The sequence below is a fragment of the Triplophysa rosa genome, linkage group LG9 (genome assembly GCF_024868665.1).
Source record: "Triplophysa rosa linkage group LG9, Trosa_1v2, whole genome shotgun sequence".
Classification (NCBI taxonomy): Eukaryota; Metazoa; Chordata; class Actinopteri; order Cypriniformes; family Nemacheilidae; genus Triplophysa; species Triplophysa rosa.
The window spans coordinates 17068888-17093713 of NC_079898.1; the positions used below are offsets into that span (position 1 = coordinate 17068888).

General features: G+C 37.5%; 2 protein-coding genes across 3 annotated transcripts in view; both read right to left on the reverse strand.

The window, feature by feature from the left end:
- Nucleotides 1-20842, reverse strand: part of smap1 (small ArfGAP 1) — a 100783-nt gene extending 79941 nt beyond the window's left edge. The window contains exon 1 of one of the 2 annotated variants that reach the window (XM_057342618.1): nucleotides 20540-20842. In XM_057342618.1, coding sequence (XP_057198601.1) covers nucleotides 20540-20657 — 118 coding nt within the window. In that variant the 5' untranslated portion in view covers nucleotides 20658-20842. The remainder of the gene's footprint in view (nucleotides 1-20539) is intronic. The other variant, XM_057342619.1, reaches the window with a different exon arrangement.
- A 1051-nt stretch (nucleotides 20843-21893) lies between these two features.
- Nucleotides 21894-22947, reverse strand: sdhaf4 (succinate dehydrogenase complex assembly factor 4). The gene is made up of 3 exons (XM_057342623.1): nucleotides 22768-22947; nucleotides 22485-22616; nucleotides 21894-22296 (listed from the first exon to the last, which is right to left on the reverse strand). Exons 1-3 carry the CDS (start codon nucleotides 22844-22846, stop codon nucleotides 22187-22189), a joined length of 321 nt encoding a protein of 106 aa, XP_057198606.1. The 5' UTR covers nucleotides 22847-22947; the 3' UTR covers nucleotides 21894-22186.
- Nucleotides 22948-24826: the final 1879 nt, after the last annotated feature.

Below are 24826 nucleotides of genomic sequence, written 5' to 3' on the forward strand. Positions count from 1 at the left end.
ACTTTTTCCATGAATTTTTATGCATTAACATAGAAACTATCATTCACATCAACAGATATTATTTATAATTTCCTGGTCTTACCTACATTCAAAGTCCCTTCAGCAAAGTCATATCACTTGGCTGCCATATTTGCAATGCCTCCAGGCAGGTATTTCAATCAGGGTCCTATCTACTTAAATGGGAAAAGATATCCATCTTTAGAGTCGCTGACCAAGGTCACAAAAAAAAATTTCTAACCAAATATGCACTAGAAAAAAATGATGGCAGGCTGCATGCGTATGTGTAAATGTACACACTATACAGAACCCCTCCCTCAGAGAATCATCAGTGTTTAACAAATAACCCTGCTCATTTAACATCAGGAAGCACTGTTGCACACCAATTAATCTGGATTTTTTAAATATCATACACAGCCAAAGAAATGTACTGAATGACATGCACCAGCAAACTTCAAAGCACTTACACAAAGCTTTTTCTGATGCCATGTACACATGCTACTCAGCATAGATTCCCTAGTCTTTGCAATGTGCTCATTATCACAAATTCACAACAAGCCCCACTCAGATTGTTCTCTGCCACAGACACAAAAAGCCAAATTCCTGTCTTCATTCAGCTAAATCTGTAGCAACATGGTTTTAAGCATTGAGCTGAGGAGAATTAAGCCAAACCACAGCACAAGGAATGAACACATAAATCCTGTTAACAATTTCACATATTCACACAAGGCAGCAAGAAACATCTCACTTGCACCACCTGCTGACAATCTAAAGGCATTTAAACATATTAAAGGTTATTCACATGGTAAAACTTAAGTATATTCCCAGACCACTTAGACACTATTGATTCCTTCAATGTACCAGCAGACACCTGTCAGACAAGCCCTTAACACATTTAACACTGAACTCAACTGAACTCACTTGCCATAGGACTTTTTTTTAAATCGAGTCGAGTTAGAACTGTGTTCTAAAAAAGTTAGGACTTTTCATATTCAATTAGCCTAATCTTTTTATGCAACTGATTTAAAGAAGTTATGACCAGTCTTGATGAAAAAAATTAGATGACTAACTTCTAAGACTAGTCTAAGCAGTTTATGCAACCGGCCCCATGTGAGTTCCAGCTTTATTGGATCCTCAGAGGCACTTCAACACCTGAATCCCACAAACACATTTTAGTCTCAGCGGTCACAGACTCCAAACATCCACATTTCCGGCCTGTGACCGGAATAAAATCCATCTGAAAAGCATTTTAAAGCAGTGCAACAGCTGGTCCACCCAAGACGACTCCTGATGGAAGTGAAACAGCAGCGCCTGGTTGCATAAAGCACCTTAAGTTTTTCCTTTAAGTGTGACACTTAAGGGGTGATTTCCCTTTACCAAAGACAATAGGAGAATAACTTAAGTAAAACTTAAGGTATATTTAAGGGCACGCTTAAGGCAAAATTACACTTAAGGTGCTTTATGCAACCGGACACAGGCTAATATTTGGGTAAAATTAAGTACTGTGTGAAACGTATTTGTGTAAATCCTTAAATTGATTGTTGAAGCGATTATTAAGTTATCGCCTAGACACCTTAGAGGACACAATAAAATAGGTTTCTGAAAAAAGTATTATAAAGATGCTTCATGTCTGTCTAAGCAATGGCACATTTAATACCTTTAACCACACACATTTTTAAGCAAGTTTTACACTTTTGCATGTTAGTTTATTAAACATTTTGTGTAATATTTAATAAACCTCAGAAGTTGTGCTAAACATCCATCAGTTTCTTTACATTTACATTTATGTAAGGCCTAAAGCTTATAAGCAAAGGAGAAATGAACAACACAGAACAGAGACAAAGAGGAGGTTTGTTGTCTACATTTCTAAACAAAAAAATAAACGAAATAAAAAAGTGTGTTCTATTGTGTATCCCTATCTTTATTACTTTAAGTCCATTTTTACATTAAAGGAAAAGATGATGGGGATTACAAGTGTGTGTGGGTTAACATTTTAAGGCACTCCCCTTATCAGCTTTGTAAAAAAAAAACAGCTGCACATGATGCATACACCTGCTTGTAATTGTTAAATATCTGTGTTATAAATCTGTGTTGTATTATAAAGGAACAACATGTTTAGACACAGGCTGAAACAGGGCCGACTGCTCCACGTGTGCGTCAGAAGGGGAGAATCAAGCCCAAAGGAAAACGGACTACTGCTGTAAGGCATTTCTAGAATGCATTAGCAGAGATTGTGATCGCACACATCATTTCTGACAAGAAAAGAGAGGAAAACACTTGGGTTTGGGTTTCATGTTGCAGGGGAAATCCCTCTAAGTGTAGAGACAGAACCCGCCCGCTGCTGTCATGACACAGAACAGAACTGTTGCCTTATGCAACATCTACATTAACACACATTCATATTTTTTATCATAATGTTATCTTCTGATCACAACATACCTTCCATAAGCTATTCGGACAAAGACAGAAACATGCTGACACAAAAATGCTGACTCCGATTTTCAACAGTCCTTATCTCTGTGAGTGACAGACAGTCTTGAAGAGAGAGCGCACGGGAGGAAGTACCAGGGCACATTTCCTGTCTGTCTGTGTGTTGTGTACAGGGGAACTACAGGGAAAGGTTGCAAACACTAGATGCCAGTCCCAACACTCTCCAGTACCCAGACACAATGCAAGACCAATGAATGATGTGTGTGCGCATACACAGACACACTTCTATCAGCACTTAAAACCGGATGGACACACACACATCAGCACTTTCTCCTGTATGTTGTCTAGAGGCCTGCAGTTACGACTGGATAATTTCACATTACTAGCGCTGTGCGGAGACCTTCCCAGAATCTGTGACCACTCAATTTTCCGCAATAACACATACTGTAAAATTAAGTTCTACATATGGACTCGCCTTGCTTGTTTGTGTAAACATTTTGGCTAGTTTGACACATTTAAACTACTAATCCAAGTGTAGTAGATAACGTATTTAAGAAACACACTCTGTAGAGCAGTTTGTCTGTTTAGGGCTACTGTAGAAACAACATGACGAATTCCATGCAAAGGGGTGTATGTAGATCGAAACAGCTCAAAAAGTATTTTTTACAACACTATGGTCTCCATGCAGAACTGAAAATATATATTATAAAATAATATGTCAACAAAATTCATGAACACTCCCCTTTTGTCCACCATTGGTTTGCCAAACAGTTCCACTTACTGTCAATGGGTGGACAGCTCTGTTTTACAACTTAACAACAATAATTCTATATGTATAACTATGTTTTAGATTATAGAGCTAACTGATTTGCATATGGCTATCTGTGGGCTCTGATGAAGTCTAACCACAATTTCCATAACAAAATGTGACCAGTAATGAAATCTGAGCATCACTAACAGCCTGAAACTACCACTGTATAGAAGTCAGTAGTTATGAATCATTATATTCAAATCTAAAACGACAGAAATCTAAAATGCTGTATAAAGAGGACGTGCAGTTTGCGCAAACCCGCCTGACTTTATAACTGTATAGAGAATGGGAACGTGACGTCAGCAGCGCAATGCATCCTGTGACTTTGGGACACCGACACTGCAGTAGAGACTGGGAAATGGTGGAGGTAGATGTTTAAATTTATATCATACAGTTAAAACAGAGCTCGACATTAACGCTTGTCCGGGACAAGTGAATGTGTTGTATGGGCAAGTGAGTTAGAATTTTAGTTGCCCGACCGGACAAGTAACGTTAACTTGAAAAAAAAATTAACAACAGTTCGACATATGTAGGATAATAAGAATATGTGCATTAGACAGAGCTGCGTGGTTGTGCTTGTTTGTGTGTGACAATAATCAATGGCGCACCGCGCTCAGTCCATGTAACTAGATCGTGAAATAGGGCCCATAGTTATGCATATTATATTGCATTCTGTCAATGGAGTCGCTGAGTTCATGTAACTCGGACACGGAACCATGTTACACGGAATCATGTTATTTAAATGTCATCTGGCTGTTCTGCGTGTCTGAGTGAATTATGTGTACAGTTTAATATTCAACACGGGTAATGGTCGAGGATTTATCTGCGTCTGCACTGTATGAGGATATGAACACATGAACTTCATCTCCAGAGTTGCTCTGAGAGTTTATTTTACGAGCATTTACTGTTTAAATGAAACTATCGGCAAACACACAAAAACGTCAAAATAAAAGCACCTGAGCAGTGCCACAGACTGATCGACTCCATGCCACGCCGCATTGCTGCAGTGATTCAGGCAAAAGGAGCCCCAACTAAGTATTGAGTGCTGTACATGCTCATACTTTTCATGTTCATACTTTTCAGTTCGCCAAGATTTCTAAAAATCCTTTCTTTGTATTGGTCTTAAGTAATATTCAAATTTTTTTATTATTATTTTAATTCAGAGATACTGAATTTGGGATTTTCATTAGTTGTCAGTTATAATCATCAAATTAAAAGAAATAAACATTTGAAATATATCAGTCTGTGTGTAATGAATGAATATAATATACAAGTTTCACTTTTTGAATGGAATTAGTGAAATAAATCAACTTTTTGATGATATTCTAATTATATGACCAGCACCTGTATTATATTATATTATAATTCAAATTAAATCTATATTTTTTATCTTTGTTTGGACAAGTAATTTTTGCACTCGGACAAGTGAATGACAAATTTATTGGCCGACGGACAACCACATGACAATGCTTAATGTCAAGCCCTGGTTAAAAACACATTAGAATGTAGAACGCTTGCTGTGTTATGAACTACCGTATCTGCTCTCATGACCGGAGGGGAAAATGAATCTGAAAAGAAGCGCAATTTTCCGCTTTGTAGCTTAGAAAACACAATGGTGAAAGTGCAACTTAATGAAAATAAATAACTTGGTCAAATGTGGCTTTGTCATTTGTATTTATTATTACAGATTCATCATTTCTGGTCCGCTTGAATATATACAGTAAGTGCTCACACACCATGAGAAATGTGCAAAATACGTTTCGAAATGTCATTTGTGATGAAGCTCTTTGCGTTCACTCCATGTCCGTAAGCAGGGCTGTACGTTAACTTTTTTTGCGCATAGCACCAGTGCTACAGAGGTTTAAAGTTTTGTAGCACAGGACAAATAGTTGTAGCACAAGTATAAGTGCAGTTCATCATATAAATAGGCAGGTAAATGACAAAGGACATTAATGTTATATACTATAGTAATTATAATATAATTATTTCACTATAGGGAAATTCTTGGGTACTATAGTATTTATTAACCTTACTATAGTAAATATTAAAGTATACTATAGTGTTTATTACAGTTTATAAATTTACTACAAGTAAAAAAAATTCATCTGGTTCAAATTAAGCACACTTTGATTTTGGCGGGTCGTCGTGAAGAAGTTTAAAGCCAAGTTCACATTACACAACTTTAAACGTCGCCCGATCGCTGAGCTGTTAGACTACATGACTTGCTCTCTGTGAAGTCTGGAATCTTTAAGTTGTTAATGTGTTCACACTACGTGACACTATGTAAATTATCTGCAACAGGAGGTGACACATTACACAAGCTGTGAACAATTCTGTCACCCAGCGACTCAATCCGGTCCCCAAACCACATTTTGTCACGAAAAAAACGTGAGAAGTGGAACGGAAAATGACACGAAAAACATGCGACACGGGAATTGTTTATGTGAAAATGGACATTGGAAAGAAATTTGCGCTTCAAGCCGTTTGCTTGATGATCTGCTCGGAAAAACCTAGAAAAAGGAAAAAACAAAGGATATGGGTGAAAGAATGGATCAGCAGACGGGGCAGGTCCGGTGACCTCAACCCATGTCTTGCTGTCTGTGGCTCGTCGTGTCACTTGACATCACATGATGTCGAGTCGGACGACAGCTCCAGATATTTATCATGCTAGATATTTGTCTGCCGTCTGCGAAGCATCAGCAACGCCTCTTTGATGAGTCGTTTACTAGTCCACACATAATGATTGGCGAGCGCTGATCGCACGCTAATCGCACGCTGTTTTGCCCCCGAATCACAGCCCGACCTGTTGGCGAGCTCAACGAATTGCAAATCGGGCTTAAAATCATGCCGTGTGAATACGGATTACGATGCACATCGTAGAGAGATGGGGATATTTTACGATTCGTTCAGTGGTCAAGACGCTACCTACTCTGCGCCAGCGCGTCACATGTGCTTATCTCACATATGCGGTAGAGAGAGAAGCACAAGACATAATCTGTGTCTCCAAGTGGATTACAAAGCGTCATATTTTCCTTCACAATCGCCGTTAAAACACAGCAAACTTGAAGCGTGACTGCAGGCGAGTCACCCCGAAACTCATTACAAAGGCAGCACAAACGTTTTTAAATGCCAATGTTAATCTATCCACTAACGTGAGCTGCTGCAACAAAATAAGTTACTGAAATTGTTAATATTTTGAAATTAAATATTATTTGAATTTCAGTTTCATTTTTTCATTTTGTTCAAAATATCGAGATGTGTATTGTATCGTGAACCCAGCATCGAGATATGTACCGAATCGTGAGCTGAGTGTATTGTTACACCCCTAAGTGTGAACTTAGTGTGAAGTGTGTGTTTGAGGCAGCTTCACTCAAACAGTCGGTGCGTTCCAAACGGGATATATCGCCCTCCGAAGGGCTCTTCGGGAAAGGGACACCACACAAAACATCACTCCAAACAATGAGAAAATTTCCAAGTGAATTTTAAATGGACACATTAACAGATACAATTGCGTTTTTCCCTCTAGAGTTTTTCTGAATGGAACGCAGGGAGTAAAATGTTCATAAAATAAACTTAGAACAACTGTGTATGAAGTTCATCTGTTTATGTCCTCGTATATTGAGATACCGACAAATCCACGAGTGTCACGCTTGTAACATGTAAAGTGTGCAACTCATTCAGACACGCAGAACAAGCAGAGGATATATTTAACGTTAAATAGTAGAATTCCGATTACGTGATTCCTTCCATGTTTTCCCACATCGCGCAGATCATATAGGGCTCTAGATAAATGGACTAAACTAGTAGCCGGGAAAACTAGTTTTAATAGCAAAAACTAACTATAAACGAAAATAAATAGTGGTGCGCCTTTAGTTAACCTCACACACGAACAAGCACAATGACAAACGCACTTCACACAAACAGGCGGCTCTGGTTAATGCTAGTTCAATCTTTATCGCACGTGTGCTACACTACTAAATTTATTCTTAGCACAGACTGATTTTTTCGTAGCACGTGCGACATATACATATCAGAGATACTCTTATATAGGGAGATGGTCTAATAGAGGAGACCATAATTGTAAATATACTTTATTTGTTTAAATCTGGAAGTCAGAGAACCCATAACTTAATTTTATTTATTTTGTTAATTTTTCATTCAATTGCATTGTCATGATCAGCGCAACAGACCAAGTCATTACATTTCAAATGTATTCACATTTAATTTTCATTTAACAACAAATATACAATATAATATTTTGCATTACTCATGTCCTTTTTTCATAAAATTGCATCAGCGTCATTTGCATACATGCAGTTTTTATTACAATTCAAGTGTTCTCATAACTGCTGAAACCTGAAATCGACCATTCAATATTACTATTAAATTCTAATGCCGTAAGTGAGTCCATTTGCTACTCTGTCTTCTCTTAAAAAATAAAAATGTTATCATAATAAAATCTACATATCATTCCTAACAAAAGTATTGTTTGGTGCAAAACATGTTGAACATTAATGGACAGGCAGTCAATTCCTTAAATGAATAGTTGTTTCCTCACAAAAGTGGTTTATTCAGTGTGGCTTCTCTTCCATTGACATCCATTAAAAAAAACTGTATGTCGCACTGTACAGCCCTGTCCATAAGATAGCGCTCCTTTGAATGAACAAGGGATTCAAATATTAGTCCATTTATTCTAAGCAAGTGCACGCAGCTCTTAAAAGTTTTAATGTAAATACAGTCGTTTTTAACTCTGGTGATTTCAATTTGCTGTCATTGTACGCTGCTGAGCGTGTCCCCAAACATGGCGGTGACTGCCCAGAATGCAATGCACAATCATGTAGATTCCCAAGCTCTATAAGGAAGACGCGTGTCTGCGCAGCCCGCATTGTATAAAGAAGACACGTGTCTCCACTCTGCACAACTCGCGTTGTATAAAGACGTGCCTCACTTTATCACTCTTTTATTGAATATAACATAAAAATAAGAATACAATCAAGCCTCAGTTTATAACTGTGAAGCTCACGCTGTACAGATGACACATGCCTGAATTGACAACTACCCAGCTCACGCTGTATAAAGAAGATGTGTCTCTGCGCAGCTCGTGCCTAGACGTGCCTCACTTTATAACGCCGCAGGGCGATGTCATCGTCCATTGCGATGTTTCTCTGTAGCCATCGTCCGATACCAATTTAGTAGACATCGCCCAACCCTATTACACAATACTCCCAATAGTGGCCCTCAGCTGAAGTGGGAAAGTGTGAAACACTTTTATAAATAGATCGTCTAACGGAAATAGGGGAAATGAAACCTTAACCAAAGGCTACGGCATCTTTACTGTTTGTAGATCACAAATTCACAAACTGTAGCTCGTACCCATCAGTGTTCAGCACAACTAATCACACCATACCACAACATCAGTTTAAGCTTCAAACCACGTTTCACAAACAAGGCTTAAGCCTAGTCCCAGACTAAAATGCAAGTTTGAGCTGTTTTAAATTAAAATAACTTGTGATGACAGATCCTTAAACATGTCAATGCTATTGTTTTGTCTCAAGATTAAAGCCACAATATGGAAGAATTTTGTTATGAAATATCCAAAACTCACTTCCACAGTGTGATATATTTCATGCCGTTGTGTACTTACATTATCCCAAATGTTCCCAACAATGTGCAAATCCAGATAAATTCCTATTTAAAATAATGGCCCGTCCCTTGTCTCCCTTGTATTTGTCGCATATCAGTGACTTAATATCCGGTGCTCCGCACTAGCCTCAGTTTCGGGTTGTAGAAACTACAGCAACACGCGAATGCGGAAGTGGTTATACAGCATCTGGGACGCAGCATCTGTTGTTCTGTTATTATGGATCACGATTACTCTTTGGCGAGTAAAGGAAACCCAAAAAGTGTAAACGTAGGCCAAATAAGGCAAGCAGGCTTATGGACAAACGAAGAAATAAAACATAGCGTGGTGTTTTCTAAATGGAGAGAGCTTCGTGACCAACTGTCTTGGACTCGACAGAGACTCCGCTCTCGAATGTGTTTTAATAGACAGGTAAGAACAATTTTTTTATTGTACACCAAATACTCATGCACAGATTATTTGAATAGTTATGAAAGCATGTACCCTATCAGGGCTCTAGAGTAGGGCTGTGCCGATAAACAATATCATATCGAATCGCGATAGAATGCATTTCAAAAACGATGATAAGCTATTGGCATTTTGACTCGATATGGATTAATCTTACAGTCTAACAGAACGCAGAAATAAACGCAACAACAGTCAGTCAGCGTGCAGCTTTTATCATGCGCGCCAAAGTACAAAGTCCATTTCATACTGCACTTGGCAAAGAAAACTCAACATGAGGAGGAAAACATTACTGGAAGCGGAAACAAAGGTGAAACTAACCTCGAGTTGTCATCACACGATTTATCAAGTGTCTTGTTTCTTTTTCACAATCGCCGGTTAAACAAAACAAACTTGATGCACAATTGCAAGCGAGTTACTTCGAAACTCAAGCACAAACGTTTTTATATGCATCGTTAACATATCTGCTAACATGAGCTGGTGCTTATGAAACAAACCAGCGCAGCCCTGTACAGATTAGTGATGTAATGAAGTGAGTTTGTGTGCACAATAAAATATTGAACCTTGTATGTAAGATGCTTGCATGATTAAAGAAATGTCCTATAGTTTATGTGAGATGTCTTTTTGAAAGACTAAGGTTCACTGAATGCTAGGGCTGTCACGATTATTAAATAATCGTCTCATCGCGATTGTTTGACCTCATCGCGATGATTTCGGATCATCGCAATTATCGCACATCTCTATAGAAGACACTAGGGGGAGCTGTAGTGCATCTACATATTACATATTTTAGTGTATCTATTGTTACTAAAGCATGGTAATACTTGTCAAATGTACCACCACAACACAATCACTTAAAAAAAGACTAAAACATATACAAATTACCTGCAGTACAATTTAATATTATTTAAGCAAATCTCAGTGTGAAAACCAGTCTACCAAAATTTCATTAACACACAAGTAAAATTTTACTGTAGTCTTGCAAGTGAGAAAAAAACAGACTAGAAGCTTTTCTATGACCGATAGCATTTTAATGGTGGCTTCAATTCACACCTGATCAATTTACTTAATTTACAAGTATTTGGTGGTTGTATTATTGACAGGTAAAACCCTAAACCTTAAATATATGATGACCCAATTTTTTCCGATGTATTTCCAAGAAAAAAAACATAGTCTTGTATTCAGAACAATATGGTCGTTTCAATCGCTGAATCAAAAATGTATGAGAATTAAATGTCAAAGCTCAAAAACAGACAATTAATCGGCATAATCGCCAAAGCCCTAAAACAGACAATTAATCGCCATAATCGCAATGATTTATTAGACAATTAATCGTCACTCAAATTTCATAATCGTGACAGCCCTACTGAATGCACTGAATGAATCCCACTACTCAAGCAAGACATTATTGCAGCGTTATGTATGTGCGCAGGTGCTGAGCCAATAGCGTTCGAATGAACACAGTAACGGAGCCCTTTCATTGGTTAAATGTACTGAATGAACACTAGCTTTACTTAACGAATCAATTGAGTCAAAATGAGATTGAATGAACTGGTACATGTTGTTTATGGCCTAATATCCTCTGTGTTGCAACAGTGCATTAATTTAATTTAATTTTAACTGGTTAAAGGTTAACATTTGTTAATAAACTGTATTTAAAATATATTATTTTAAATACAATTTTTTAATTAAATGTATATCGAAATAAATATTGTTATCGATCAATATAGAAAAAAACTATCGAGTTTACTTTTTTGCCATATCGCCCAGCCCTACTCTAGAGTGCGACCAATTTGGCACATCCATTTCGCACATGCGACCTTATTTCTCAATGGTGCGACTAAAAAAATCTGAGGTCGCACTGGTGCGACCAGCCGTTCGAGGGAGAAAAAAAGTCTCCGCAACTCTGAAAGTCTCCCTGTGATTCAACAGCAGACACACATTAGGCCCATATCGTGGTCTAAACCAATCAGAGATAGTGAAGGGCAGACCCCCCTCTGATTGGCCGTGGTCCAGATTTTCCTGTACGTGTGTGTACCAGAGGCATAACCAAAAATTCTCTTTTTTTTACCAGTGAAGTAAAAACCGGAAGGCCGTCCGTCTGTCATTTTAACGGATTACAATGAGGGCAATTTGTAACTCCCCGTTTCCCTTCATTAGAGCGTGATATGCTCGCGAAGGGACGTGCGTGTTTTCACCCGTCATTGTTACCGACTAGACATATGTGATGCGATCTGGGAAAACCCGTCGGATGTCGCGCTGGGACACCTATCAAAGTAAACCACATAACATGAAGAATGAAGGAGTATCAATGCACATTTCCCGCCAGTCCTGTGTAAACTACGGCATGCAAAGTTTTTTCATACAATGTTTTCGTGAGATGACAGAGCTCCACGTCTGCAGCACCGAGAGTTATCCGATCGCAAAACATACAAGGGATGATCAAAAGTCCAGACACTATGCACATGATAACCAACGTAAAACTTGCTTCACTGCTTATTAGTTGTTGTCCGTAATGTTTGCGAGTTTCCTTGTGTAGTGATAATGGCAGAGCTCTCGTTCTTTAAGTGTGCCCTGCACCATTTTCCTTACTTTCGTTTTATTCAAACGGTTTTGTACAGTATTTTTATAGACTTCAACACTGGGAAATATTTTTGTATTAAATTGTTATTCGAGTAAGTCTTTTACCACTGTAAAGTGACTTTTACTTGTGATACTGGACTGTTGTGCTTTTATTTTCATCACTTAACTTTGAACCCGTTTTCCTCCAAATTCCGTTCCTGAAAATCATAGCGCTTCAGCCGACCTCAGCCATAACATTTGTTACATACACAAGGTATGAGCAAAATAAAAATCTGATTTGGAAAGGGCTTGAATATGGTATCAAAAACTGTAATATATAAATTTGCACCATGTGTTGGGTTTTCACAGATCGAATCACATATGAACATAAACATTAAATATATAGATGAATATGAACAATAACGGCTTTATTGGGCATTCAGTTGTATTAAAATACAACAAGTTCCGAGACGCAAGTACAACGTGATGATGTCACGAACATACTAATTACCACGTAAAGCCACCTTGCACCATAGTGACGGGTAATAATAGATTATGACGGATTTTTTACGAGCATGTCAGTTAAAATGACGGACAATAAAAAAGTCTAGCGCAACCTCTGGTGTGTACGTGTGAAAATGCATACGTGTGAAAATGCATGTGCTGCAGTCAGACAGAGACGTGAGGAGCCTATAGGCCCGTCAGTTAAACAGAGTGATGTAGCCGCGGCCGATGAGAGAAGATGAAAAGAACGATTGACAACTTTTTCGTGAATAATGTTAAGTTAACCTGATCCGTCCAAAAATCATAAGCAATGCTCTGACACGGAGCCATCAACCTCCCAGGTTATGTCAAGCCCTGGTCCATTTATCTTGAGATGTTTTAAGTTTAAATTTAAGTTCAATGAAGCACTTTAAGCACCAACACTTTTTCAGTAAGTTACCTTTCTTGTAGAATTGTGCTTCAAATAAAGAACTTTATGTTGACCAGATTGTTAGTTAATCATTTACAAGTCAATTTTGCCTATATGGACAGCGATTTAAAAAAAAGTGAACAGGTAAAACTGCGGTGTTAAATGCGATGCGGTCGAAAATTTGGGTGCACCTAACTTTTGTGCTGGTGCACCTAAGAAAAAAAGTTAGGCGCACCAGTGCAGCCAGTGCAAAAAGTTAGTCTAGAGCCCTGCCTATGAAATACAGTATATGTCGCACAAAAATATGTAGCCAAAAACGTTACTTGTAAATACTGTGGGTTCGTTCCAATTTACTTTTTAAACGACGACTGTATGACTGTTTTAAACAGGTAAAACTGTGTAGCATTACGCTACCAAATCAATTGACAAAGTCCAATATCAGTCGCGTGCTAACATAGCATTACATTCCACGTTTCTTGCAAGCTAATTCATTACGATGACATAAAATAAAATTAATTCATTACCTCATCCGTGAACATGATGGGCGATCTCCATACGCCTCTGGATGGTGAAAACGACATGTCCCATAATTCCACTCTCCTACATAACATCATTTAGCTTCGCCTTTTGTTTTTGTTTTGAAAGTACGCCATCTAGCGGTCCAAATATTCCATATTGTGGCTTTAACACAAGCAAAGTTTTTACTTATGCATTTTTTTTAAAGCTACTTAAATATCCTAATTTAACTAAGGCCTAGTACAGGTTTAAGCCAAGCCCTGTCTGTGAAACCAGGCCTATGTGACACATATATTACCCGTCACTCTCACTATCCTCCTTTCTTGCCCTTGCACTTGTCAAAAAACGAGTTGGATGTATGACATAATATTTATGTGCTTGATACACTCCCCCAGCATTTGTATAGGTTTCGGAAAGTTTTTTCGTACATGAAATTCCCTTATGTAACAACTTTTCTTAGTCCCTTATTGGACAATTCTCCCAGAAAATCGCCCACACATCAGCGAGAGAAAGAGCAGTGCTGCGTTCAGCTGTGTTTGTTTGTTCACTGCATTTCGGTGAGGAAAGTTATAGAATCGGTGGATATAACGCTGGATTTGCAGACCGTTTGAAACTGATACATGGAGTGGTCCCAGCGCTTAAAGATGCCGGTCATGAACCGCACGCAGTAAGTGAAGTCTGTGTTTTGTTGGCAATCAATGCGTACTTGCACGAGGTAAACAAACTTATAGTAAATCAACAGTTATGCAGGGATAATGCGATGATGTATTGTGTACTCGTGCTTTAGTTCCGCTTCCCCTACATGTATTCAGGAGGTCGACTGTTTTCGGAAATAATCATACAGCTGTATCTGTATCTGATCAAACTAAAGACTCTTCGAAGATACGAAGTATGCAATACTACTCTATAGGTACTCAAGATTACTATGAGATTGGCAGAAACTGCATGTCTTAGGCCGTGTTCACACTTGACTTGTTTTTTGAAGCTGCCAGCGTTTGTTTTACATTATAATCTTATGGAGTAAACCGTGTTTTCCAAAAAAGTCACAAGCACTTTTTTAAACGCCACCGCCAGCGTCTTTCTCTGCAGCTCGGAGCGCCTTTTTAAGTTGAAAAAAGTTCAACTTTTCTGAAGAAAACCCCCTTCGTCAAGCATCTTTTTTGACAGCTGACCAATGACAAGCGAGTAGCGAGACCTGCCGTTTCCATAATAACATGCGAGGAAGGTGATTGGTCGAGCAGGATCCTTCTCTAAAAAATAAAATGGCGGCCGAAGCGCTGCTTTGAACATATTTTTATATGAATTAAAGTTTATTTTTCACCTTTCATAACTTTCGATGGCATTTCTAGGGAGAAATTAGTACTGTAGTTTTAAAATATGTGGTTGGTTTTTGCAAAGACGGTCTCTGTTTATAATTCAAATAGACTTCTGTTACTCTCCCTATATGAATCCTGTGTGCTGAGCTGCCTTAATGCACAAACGCTGCCAGCTTTTCTTTTTACTATAAAAGCGCTCTTGTCAACTTTATCTTGTCAAAAAAGACATCACGTGTGTTCATGGCCTTACATCTGCTTTAACGGAAGGAAGCAAGGTTTTGTCTTCTCGAACAATGCAGCCACAGGCAATAAAATAGAAGGTATTTATTTTCAAAATGACCTCTCAATTCAGAGACAACGGTTCTGTACGAATGCCCAATATGACTCAATATTTAGCTCAAGTATGTGGGGTTACTGAAACAGCATCAAAACTCATTTTTTTAATTGTGTCATGTAAGCATATGTTCTTTATTGTATTGGTATTTACTAGGGGTGACCCCGAATCGTCGACGATTCGATGCTTCGATCGGAGGAGCCTGATTCGACTACCAATCTCACAGTCGAATCTTCGCAGAGGTGTTATGCAATGGGGATCATGTCATTTTGGTTATATGGGTAGTGGCGTAGCAGACGGGCATGCACTGCGCTATTTATGATGTAAAGAAATGGGACATTTTTAGGGTTGGGTACCGAAACCCCCAGCGCATATGAGCGCGAGGTCTGGCTATGACTCAGCACAGGATCGCGTCTATCCGCGTCTTCTGTGCTGTGAGACCGGTATAGAGAAGCAGCACGTTCCGCACGCACTCGCAGATGACTCGCAAATGAATGTGTAGACGTTTCCAAACATTTGTCACTTACTGAATGTTTGGGCATTTAAATATGAATTAACACCTTCTCTTTAAATGCATGTAGTCCGTTACTTATACTGAACTTTGAGCTGCATGATAAAAAATAAAAAATAACCAAAATCAACATATATAGCAAGCACGGCACAGACTTTTGGAACTGAAAGCAAGCGTGTGTGTCAGGGGGATGGAGAAAGAGTGCGCAAGAAAAAAGGTGAAAGGGACTTTTTGATTGTTTAAATGGTAAGATGCTTTATTGCATTCCTCCTTTACATGCAGTAAATAAAGTAACTTTATTGGTAGTTCATATTCCCATATGTAAAAAAATAATTCATTATTATCGAGTAGTTTTAAAAATAGTTTTGAGGCGAGATCTGGTCTAGTATTGTATGGCACAGCATTGTTACGTGATGTTTAAGGAAAATTTATTTTAGTATTTGTGGCTTGTGTTTTCAAAATTATGTTCCCCTGCATTTCAGACATTTTGCCTAAACACATTTATTTTGCACATTGTGACTTGATTCTGGCTTATTTCATTTATTTATTATAAAGGTATATTCTGTTCTAAACAAATTCTGTAAATTAATGTTTGATTGTTTTTTGGTGTATCAATGTCTCTTAACAACCTGGTGTCATCCACACATGCATGGGCGGGTGCGCGCGCACACACACACACATCTGATTCGACTATCAGTCGACTATAGGCAAGACGTGACAATTCTGATTCGACTATGTAAATTCTTAGTCGGGGACACCCCTAGTATTTACATTTCGTGACAGTCAAGTTTATAATAGTGGAAAACTAATGCATGAGAAAACTTAAAAAGTTATCTTAACATCAGAGCCGGTTCTTATCACCACACAACAGGCATTTGATATGAGAAACCTTGCCTTGCGTGTTAAACTGGATGTCATACACACACATCCATAGTAATCGACATCCACATTTAGTAGTGTCCTGCGTGTTTGTGACAGCTTAGCATAGTAACATCAGGCAGTGAGAGAACAGCAGTAAACAAAGCAAATGAAAACCTCTAGACACACTGTGCTCAGCCATGTCTGACCGATCTCTATTCTGTCACATCTAATAAGCATCGGCTAAAGCCAGCAGTTCCTGCAGTGCCACATTCTCGCCATCTATATCTTCTCTGTGTGCTGTTTCTACAGGAAAGTCAAAAAGCTGAAAAGACAGTGACTGTGTACTTTATCAGAGTCGAATTCAAAGTCAACATGAAATGCCATGTGCAACCCATTTAGTTTCACAATGTGCCACAATTCATTATCAAAACTGGATATTCAGTGAGAATGAAAGGGGCCGGACTTCATTTTTTAGTGGAAGTTTGATTGGATGATAAAGTAGATGTTCCGTACCAGAATGGAGATGGACCTGACTGGCACTCATAATTGAAGAGACTTTCTGACTGGAAATTCATGTGTTGACAATCCACTATGTCTGCATTTGCTTGTATTGCTTTAACTTTTACTACATTACCCATAACCAGCCTTAAATTCATGTATTACTATTGGCATGGTTCTGGCAAAGCTGCGTTGCTTACAAGAGTACCGTAAAACTATGCTTAAAACAACCTGAGCTCACAGGAATTTAACTTAAGTGATAGTTCACTTATTTCTTTGTTCTGCTAAACACAAAGGAAGATATTTGGAAGAATGTCAGTAACCGAGCAGATCTCATCCTCCATTGACTCCCATATAGTATTTATTTTCCCTACTATGGCAGTAAATGGGGGACAAGATCTGCTCGGTTACTGACATTCTTCCAAATATCTACCTATGTGTTAAGCAGAACAAAGAAATGTATACAGGTTTGGAACAATCAGTGGGTAACTAAATGGTAACAGAATTTTCATTTTTGGGTGAACTATCCCTTTAAGGTAGTGATTTTGTATGAATCTGTACTATATAAATCATTAGGGATGCACAGATACCACTTTTTCCTTTGCCGATCTGATTCCGATACCTGAATTCTGAGTATCGGCCGATACCGATCCTGATCCGATACTAGCACTGTTTTTCTTGATCAACGTAGAATTGCATATTTTTATCTTTTATTGCCAGAGGTGGATAGTACTTAAGCATTTTTACTTTCAAGTACATTTTAAAATATCTGTACTTTATCAAGAGTGTTTTTACTTTGGACAAAAAATACTTCCCTACATTATAAAGCACATCCTAGGATTACTTTTTACTCCACTACATTTCATAAATAAATGTTGTTTTTAACCTTTTAATCCTTGAGTACATTAAAATCTACCACTTTCTTTTAGTACATTAAAATCTACCACTTTCTTTTACTTAAAGGGGTGCTGCAGCGGTGTGTCATGCATTCGGACTTCTTTGTAATGTTCAACGTGCTGTCTTCTCCTGCTTAACATGGTCAACTTGTCAAAAAACGAGTTGGGCGTATTGCATAGTATTTCTGTGCTCGATACACTCCTCCAGCGATCGTACAGGTTTCGGAAAGTTTTTTTCGAACATATAAAACTGTTTCGTAACAATTTTTCTTAGTCCCTTATTGGACAATTCTCCCGGAAAAGCACGCGGCACGCCCACGCAGCAGCAAGGAAGGAGAGCAGGAGAAGGAGCATGCGCAGACGTCACTTTCACTTGTGTGCAGGAGAGCATACGTTCTCGAAGTTCAAGTGTTTGTTTGTTCACTGCATTTGGGTGATGAATGTTATATAAATGGTGGAAACGCTGGATATGGAGATCTTTTGAAACTGATACATGGAGCCGTCCCAGCGCTAAAAGATGCCGGACATGAACTGTGAAACTGATGTCTGTGTTTTGTTGGCTTTAGTTCAGCCTACCCCTCCAAACACCCCTCCCGCTCCACTCACGAGCATCCCGAATGCATAATGATGCGTCCTGATGATGATCCTTCTGATGTCGCGGGGATCTTTGCTCCCCAAGTTCAAAACAGTTATAACACAAAGAGAAGAGATATGTTATGTGTTTAACACATAGTGCATTGCATCCATCCAACAGTTTAAAAAAAAAAAAGAGTTATTGTGTATGAATGACACAAAATAAACCGCTTCCAGCTAGTGCTTTAATCTAATACAGAGAAAGCAGATTGTTCTAAAACATGTCAATTTTAAAATATACAAATTCATGCGAATTAGCCACTTTGTAAAAGTTAAGAAGATTGTGTTAACATTATGTTGGCTTAAAAAGATATTTGGCTATTGGATTTAATGTTAATCAGTTGCATGTGCAGTCTAAGTGACATCAGCTCTGAAGAAAAGTTACTTTAATTTAGAGTGTATACACCCCACATCAATTGCCTGAAGTAATAAAAGAAACAATTTAAAAAGTGACAATTAATTGAATCTTGGTACAGAAGGTTTCATGTTAACCTGAAAACACTCTGATGGTTATCAATCAAAATACGGATTGATTCTGAAGACAAAACTCCAGCACATCTTTACTGAAATTTTGTAAGAGAGACAGAGAGAGAGAGAGTGGCAGAGGTCAGGCAATATGAGCAGTGAGGTGTGGCTGCAGTCAAGAAACCGGAGAGCTCAGAGTGGAAGAAGCTGGTCTGTTTAAGAAAGCTGAGAGGGACGCTTGAGAAGGTGCTAGCCTGGTACATCACTACTACAACTGCAAAACAACAGTAGAAGCCTTCTTCTTCAAAAGATAACAAGACTTCAGCATGGAGTATGTGTGATTTGGAAACCCTGGACTTTAATGGTAAGACAGAAGAAAAAAGCAACACATCATTAACAGCAAAAACTGTAAAAGATTTCCATATGATGCTTTCTAATGGCTATGCACCTGCATGTGGATTATTGGTAGGATCATAGCTTACTTAGGATAGGAATATCACCAGCACTCCTTACTATTGAAAACTGAGCATGTAAATAAAGAGGAAGCTTTGAAGCAACTGTGAGGAAATGAAAATGCATTATTTTGTTTTTCATAATTCAAGCTAAGTCACAAACACAGCTGTAAACCTTGTATGTCAATGGTAAGCTACATGTTTCAACAACCACATGATGCTGTAGTTACAGGAATGCAACCTGTTTGCTGCCTCTTGTCATCTTTTGTAACAAAAACCTAATTTTTGTCTTCTTAAACATTATTCTCAGAATGATTTTAACAATAAAAAGCACAACGTCCTCTACCAGCACCAGGCATTTACATATATCTGCATTTGCAACTTAAGCTTTCTCTGCACAAGGATGATGTGACAAGAAAACTAAATGCAAAAAACCATAACCTATCTGTACGATCTAAAGATTACTGCAGAACACATTTAACGGCTTAATTTGAGCTCAGTTACAGCTATATATCCATGTAAACATTTTTTTTCATATTTTGGTGATGATGGATTGGGAATTAAACACTGACATAAAACAAAATGAAGGTAAAACAGATACGTGAATTGAAACCTGTTTCACAATAGCACTCATTATCTCATTAAAGATTTCATACTTGTTTCAATGCAATAGGACTTGGGAGGTATTATACATATACAGGTTAAGCCCTCTCATATAGTTAGATATGTGGAACAAAGTGATAATGTCACACAAAAGCGTTTTCTCATTTACATCATCAAAGTTGTCATACTTGTTTCAATTCAACAAAACAGGGAGGTAACGTTACACATACACATTAATTCCTCCTATGTACCTCAACTCTGACATCATCACATCTGACTAAATGAACATCAGACCTGCTGATCATTCAACTCCAGACTGCTTTTCCATTCATGCATAAGTAAAGCTTTTGGTCAAGGACATAAAGCTGAATAGCGATGTGCTGTGTCTTAAAACCCAGCCAGTTTCTTACCTAAACAACGACTGTGCTCATCGCTATTTAAATGATCGTTTCATTCGAACCTTTAAAACCTGTCACTGATGTCCAAACATGAAGCAGCTTGCTAGGTTTTGACAGCTAACGTTATGGGTTTCCTCTCATATCAATAAGCCATGGGAACAGCCACATTAGAGACACTCCACATTAAAACACCACTGACATAGATCAAAACATCGCGTAAGTTTATAAGCGAGTTGATTTCGAGGCCGGTCATCTCACCTTTCGCTTCGCAATCAGCGCAGTATTTGTTGTCATCCTCTCTCAGCATTTTGGACAGAATGGCCTGATGCTGCTCGTTCAGTTTCTGAGCCTTTTCCCTCTCCGATCGCGTCGTCATTTCGGCCCGTTTTCCTTCACCGTTTCCGAATAAAATCACCTGCCGTTCCCCGATTCAGTCTGATCAGTTGGAGCGTGATAAACGGAAGACCATCCCCCGAGAAATGAAACTATGACGGGTTTACGGTGGCGGTGCGGCGGCTTGTTGAAACAGAGCGGCGGAATATGGCCGATTGGAGGAAGTTACCGGAAGCGGAAACGGAGACTAGAAAGTACGATGAAGCTGCATGAATTAAACGTATTTAATATACACACGTATAGAGTGCGGTGAAGGTTTAATCAAACCATTCGCTGTTGTAAGGATTATTTTATTTTACGTTCTTTAAAAAGTCGAATTTCTCATTTGCTGGATCATATTTAATGTACACGTTTTGATCCCAATGTCACGTTGGCGTCATTGCTGACGTATGTGTGAGTTTCGCTCAGTGTGTCAGAGAGCAGATTATGGCGTCATATTAATGACTTGAAAAGCCTTGAAATTCTATACATCCACACTTCATTACCCCTGCCTTTTTAGTTCCTAATTTCTGTTTTATTTCTTTTTATGTTTAGTTTTCTCTCAAATATATATTAACTACAAAAATAGTACATATATTTTACTGTTGTTTGTGTATTAGTTGTGTGAATTGACATTTAATAATACTTAAAAAAAACATTAAACTATGTACAATGTATGGTAACCAGACCAGTTTCTGGTGTCAAAAACTTTTTTTTTTTAATTGTATGGCTGGTTTGACTTATGTTGAGAACACCAAACAGACATAGACATAGAAAGAGTGACATTATGGTTATACATGTATTTTCCAGTTTCTCTATGGAATGCATATGCAAATATATTTCTAAATACTACAGTATTTCCTGTACACAACAGTAGCCTTAACAATTTTAGAAATTGCCACCTCCCCACACAATTATTTTTGATCTGCTATATTTCAGCCAAAATGACATTCAGTAGTTATAATAAATGATTTTAAGTGCAGATCATGCGATCTCTTTCAATTTGACTGTTGCACCCTGTGTAGACAATGCATTTAATCTACTGTGTGTAATCTGTCAGATGTAACACTGTAATTCTTCAAGGTGTTTCTATAAATAAAGGTTAAAAAACTACTAATTCACATGTCAAGGACAAACTCTTAATCACAACATAAACTTGTATCGATATAACATTTTCACAAGTGTACATTAATATATTAAATAAACAAATATAAAAGTAACCAGTTAATAAACTAAATGCTTGAAATGACACAATTATTTATTTATAAATATAAAACCAAAAAGGCTTTGTAAGCACTTTTCAACATTATATTATTTCCAATAGTAAAAATAAAGTTTGAATTATACTTTTCAATGCAGACTAAACAAAATTGTTTGCATAGTACCACAATACAGAATAGGCCCATAAAATTGGGGTGATGTATAATTTCTGTTCTTGAGTTTGTCTTTTGTATAGCCTATACAAAACAAAGATGCATCATGATCATGTTAACGTTTTAATGAAGAACTCTGGATTTATTTTAACAGAGTGACCTAAAAATCAATACAACGTCCCTTCCTTTCCCAGTCACCATATCTTGTGGGTTCTGGGCCTCTGGGCCCACCTTTCTCCTGTGTTTCCGGATTCACATCATCTGTAAATCCTGTTTGAAGAGAAAATAAACATAATTTATATTGACTTTAGAGCCGAAACATTGTAGCTTTTTGTAAAAAACAGATAATCAACTCCTTAACGTGGATATGCTACATTATAGATACATTTTCTATTTGATGTAAAATATGCTATAATTATAAAGCGGTAGGCTACAACAAAGATTTAGCGTGTTCCTACTTTCAAGGAGGTCTTTAGATTTCTTCTCGGTTTCGTCCATGTCAAAGCGTCCTTGGGGTGTTTTCGCTTTCTTTAGTTGCTTATCTTTGTCCACTCCACCACCAGATCCATATCCTGCTGTTCTTTGACACGCTACAATAGACATGTAATAGAGGTGTACCGGCTGTGAATCAGTAGGCTATTTAATCAGTATCAACAAATAACCTTACATTTTTAGTGACAAAAAAAGTATAGATGGAGATGACATAATTGTTTAGCGGTCAAGTTGATTTGTTTGGCTTACCTAATACAGTCGACTCCAAAAACAATCCCCTGTTTATAAACGCTGTAGCTGGAACACAGCGAAAACGCAAAATCGACATTTTTGCGTGCCTGGTGTTTTTATTATAATGGTTTTACTTGTTACGTATCCAGCAGAATATTACAAAACTGCAACTGAACAACAATATGGCGATGAAAAATGACGTATGTCTGCGTCATCATTATGAGACACGAAATACATTCGAGAAGGTGAAGTAAGCGCTGAAAAAGTGCAGGATGAAAGGCAAGCCTGTCTGCCGAAGAACGGATTGCTGAAAATGTTGACAAAATATGTTCATTATAATTTCAAACACTATTATATTTTATTTTATCATTTCATGTTCATTCAATAACGTTTTAATTAAAAATTAATAATGTCTTTGAAATTAACAGATTTATACTTTCTACTTTAATGTTGCACAGTTAGCTTATAACAATTAAAAAGTTAGGACCACGAAATGAAAAATCATATCCTTTTATTAAGTGTGACTGCATGAACATACATTCACCACGCATTAATCATTTTTATAAAATTGATTAATTAATCATTAAAAACTCTTTAAAACATAGGCTAGACTATCGTGCCATATGAATCAATTAAACTGCATTATCCTATTCTTTAATGTGATTGACATAAAAATGTTTTTGTGCCTGTATAAGAATATGACATGAATTATGCCTTATTTCTATTCCATGGGTTTTAATGATCTGTTATTAATATGTATATCTTACCATTACAAAACAATGACAAGGTATAGGCTATAATAAGTGACACATGCTTTTAAAGTATTACCCACAGTAGGCCTAATAATTTATTAATAAACAGGCCACACATTAGCTGTTCTTCAAAGTGCACCACAACAGCTGTGTCAATGGTTTTTCAAATTATTTTAGTTTATTTATAGCCTAAATAGTTAACAGAATCGTTTAGGTTAACAGAAGAGCATTATGAGGAGAACGAGGTCCTTTTTTAAAACGCTTCTTTAAATGTCCTTTGCATTTATTCTTCGTTTATGAAGTCTAAAACTATTGCAGAGTCATGCTACTTTGGCCTAGGCCTGTGTAATTTAGGGGCAAAATATAGTTTTATCTATATTTTAATATTTTGAGTGAATTCACATAGGTCGGAAAATCTAGTGCAGGTAGGCCCTATAGAAAACGATGCTTTAGGAAACTTGCCGTAAAAATTAAGTAGTCCTACAGTTGTTTGTTGTAAATTACACTGTAGTTTACTGCATGGGATTGTTGACAATGGCTAAATGTCTCCCATCTGGAACATCTTAAGCGACACTTATGTAACACATTATAAGATTTTGGAAAAGGCCTATATGATGAAACGTAAACCATATACCCTTGCAGGACTGTAAAAGCCCCTGGTTTGTTTTAGGCACACCCTCACATCTGCACACAGTTAATATCACAAACACATTTTGCACTCTCCATACAATAGAAAAGACATTTATCATGAAACCAAGCTGTCATACATTGAGTAGAGATCCATCACATGTATCTGGGATCTATCCAAAACTTTAAGGTGTTGCTATGGGTACTTAATAACATAAAGCGCTAAACAAGTCGAAGTTAAAGTGACCCAGAAGCCATAGATCTTCAATCATTTTTGAGGAAAATTAACGTAAGTGCCATTCTCAGCTTTCGACAACTTTGCTTTGAGGTGTTGCTAATAAAAATATTTTATAAAGGACACGTAGCCTACATGATCTCTGACAAAAAAAAAGACAAACAAGTATAGTCAATGGTTTGCAGTATACCTATCGTTTAAACTAAAAGAGTTACCAACCTTGTACCAATACCTTTGGTTGTGTAAAAACAAACTAGAGGTATATGCAGTGTGTGCAGGTACTAACATCAATAAGCCGTTTTTGTCTCTTTAATTTGTATCAAATTAATATTTCCCAACAATATTTAAAGGAAATAGGCAGCAGAAAAGACAAAATGTTCTGCTAAAAAGAAAAAAAATATATATATATATGACAACGAATATTTTTTTTCTGTAAAGTCTTAACAATGATCTGTCTTAGTAA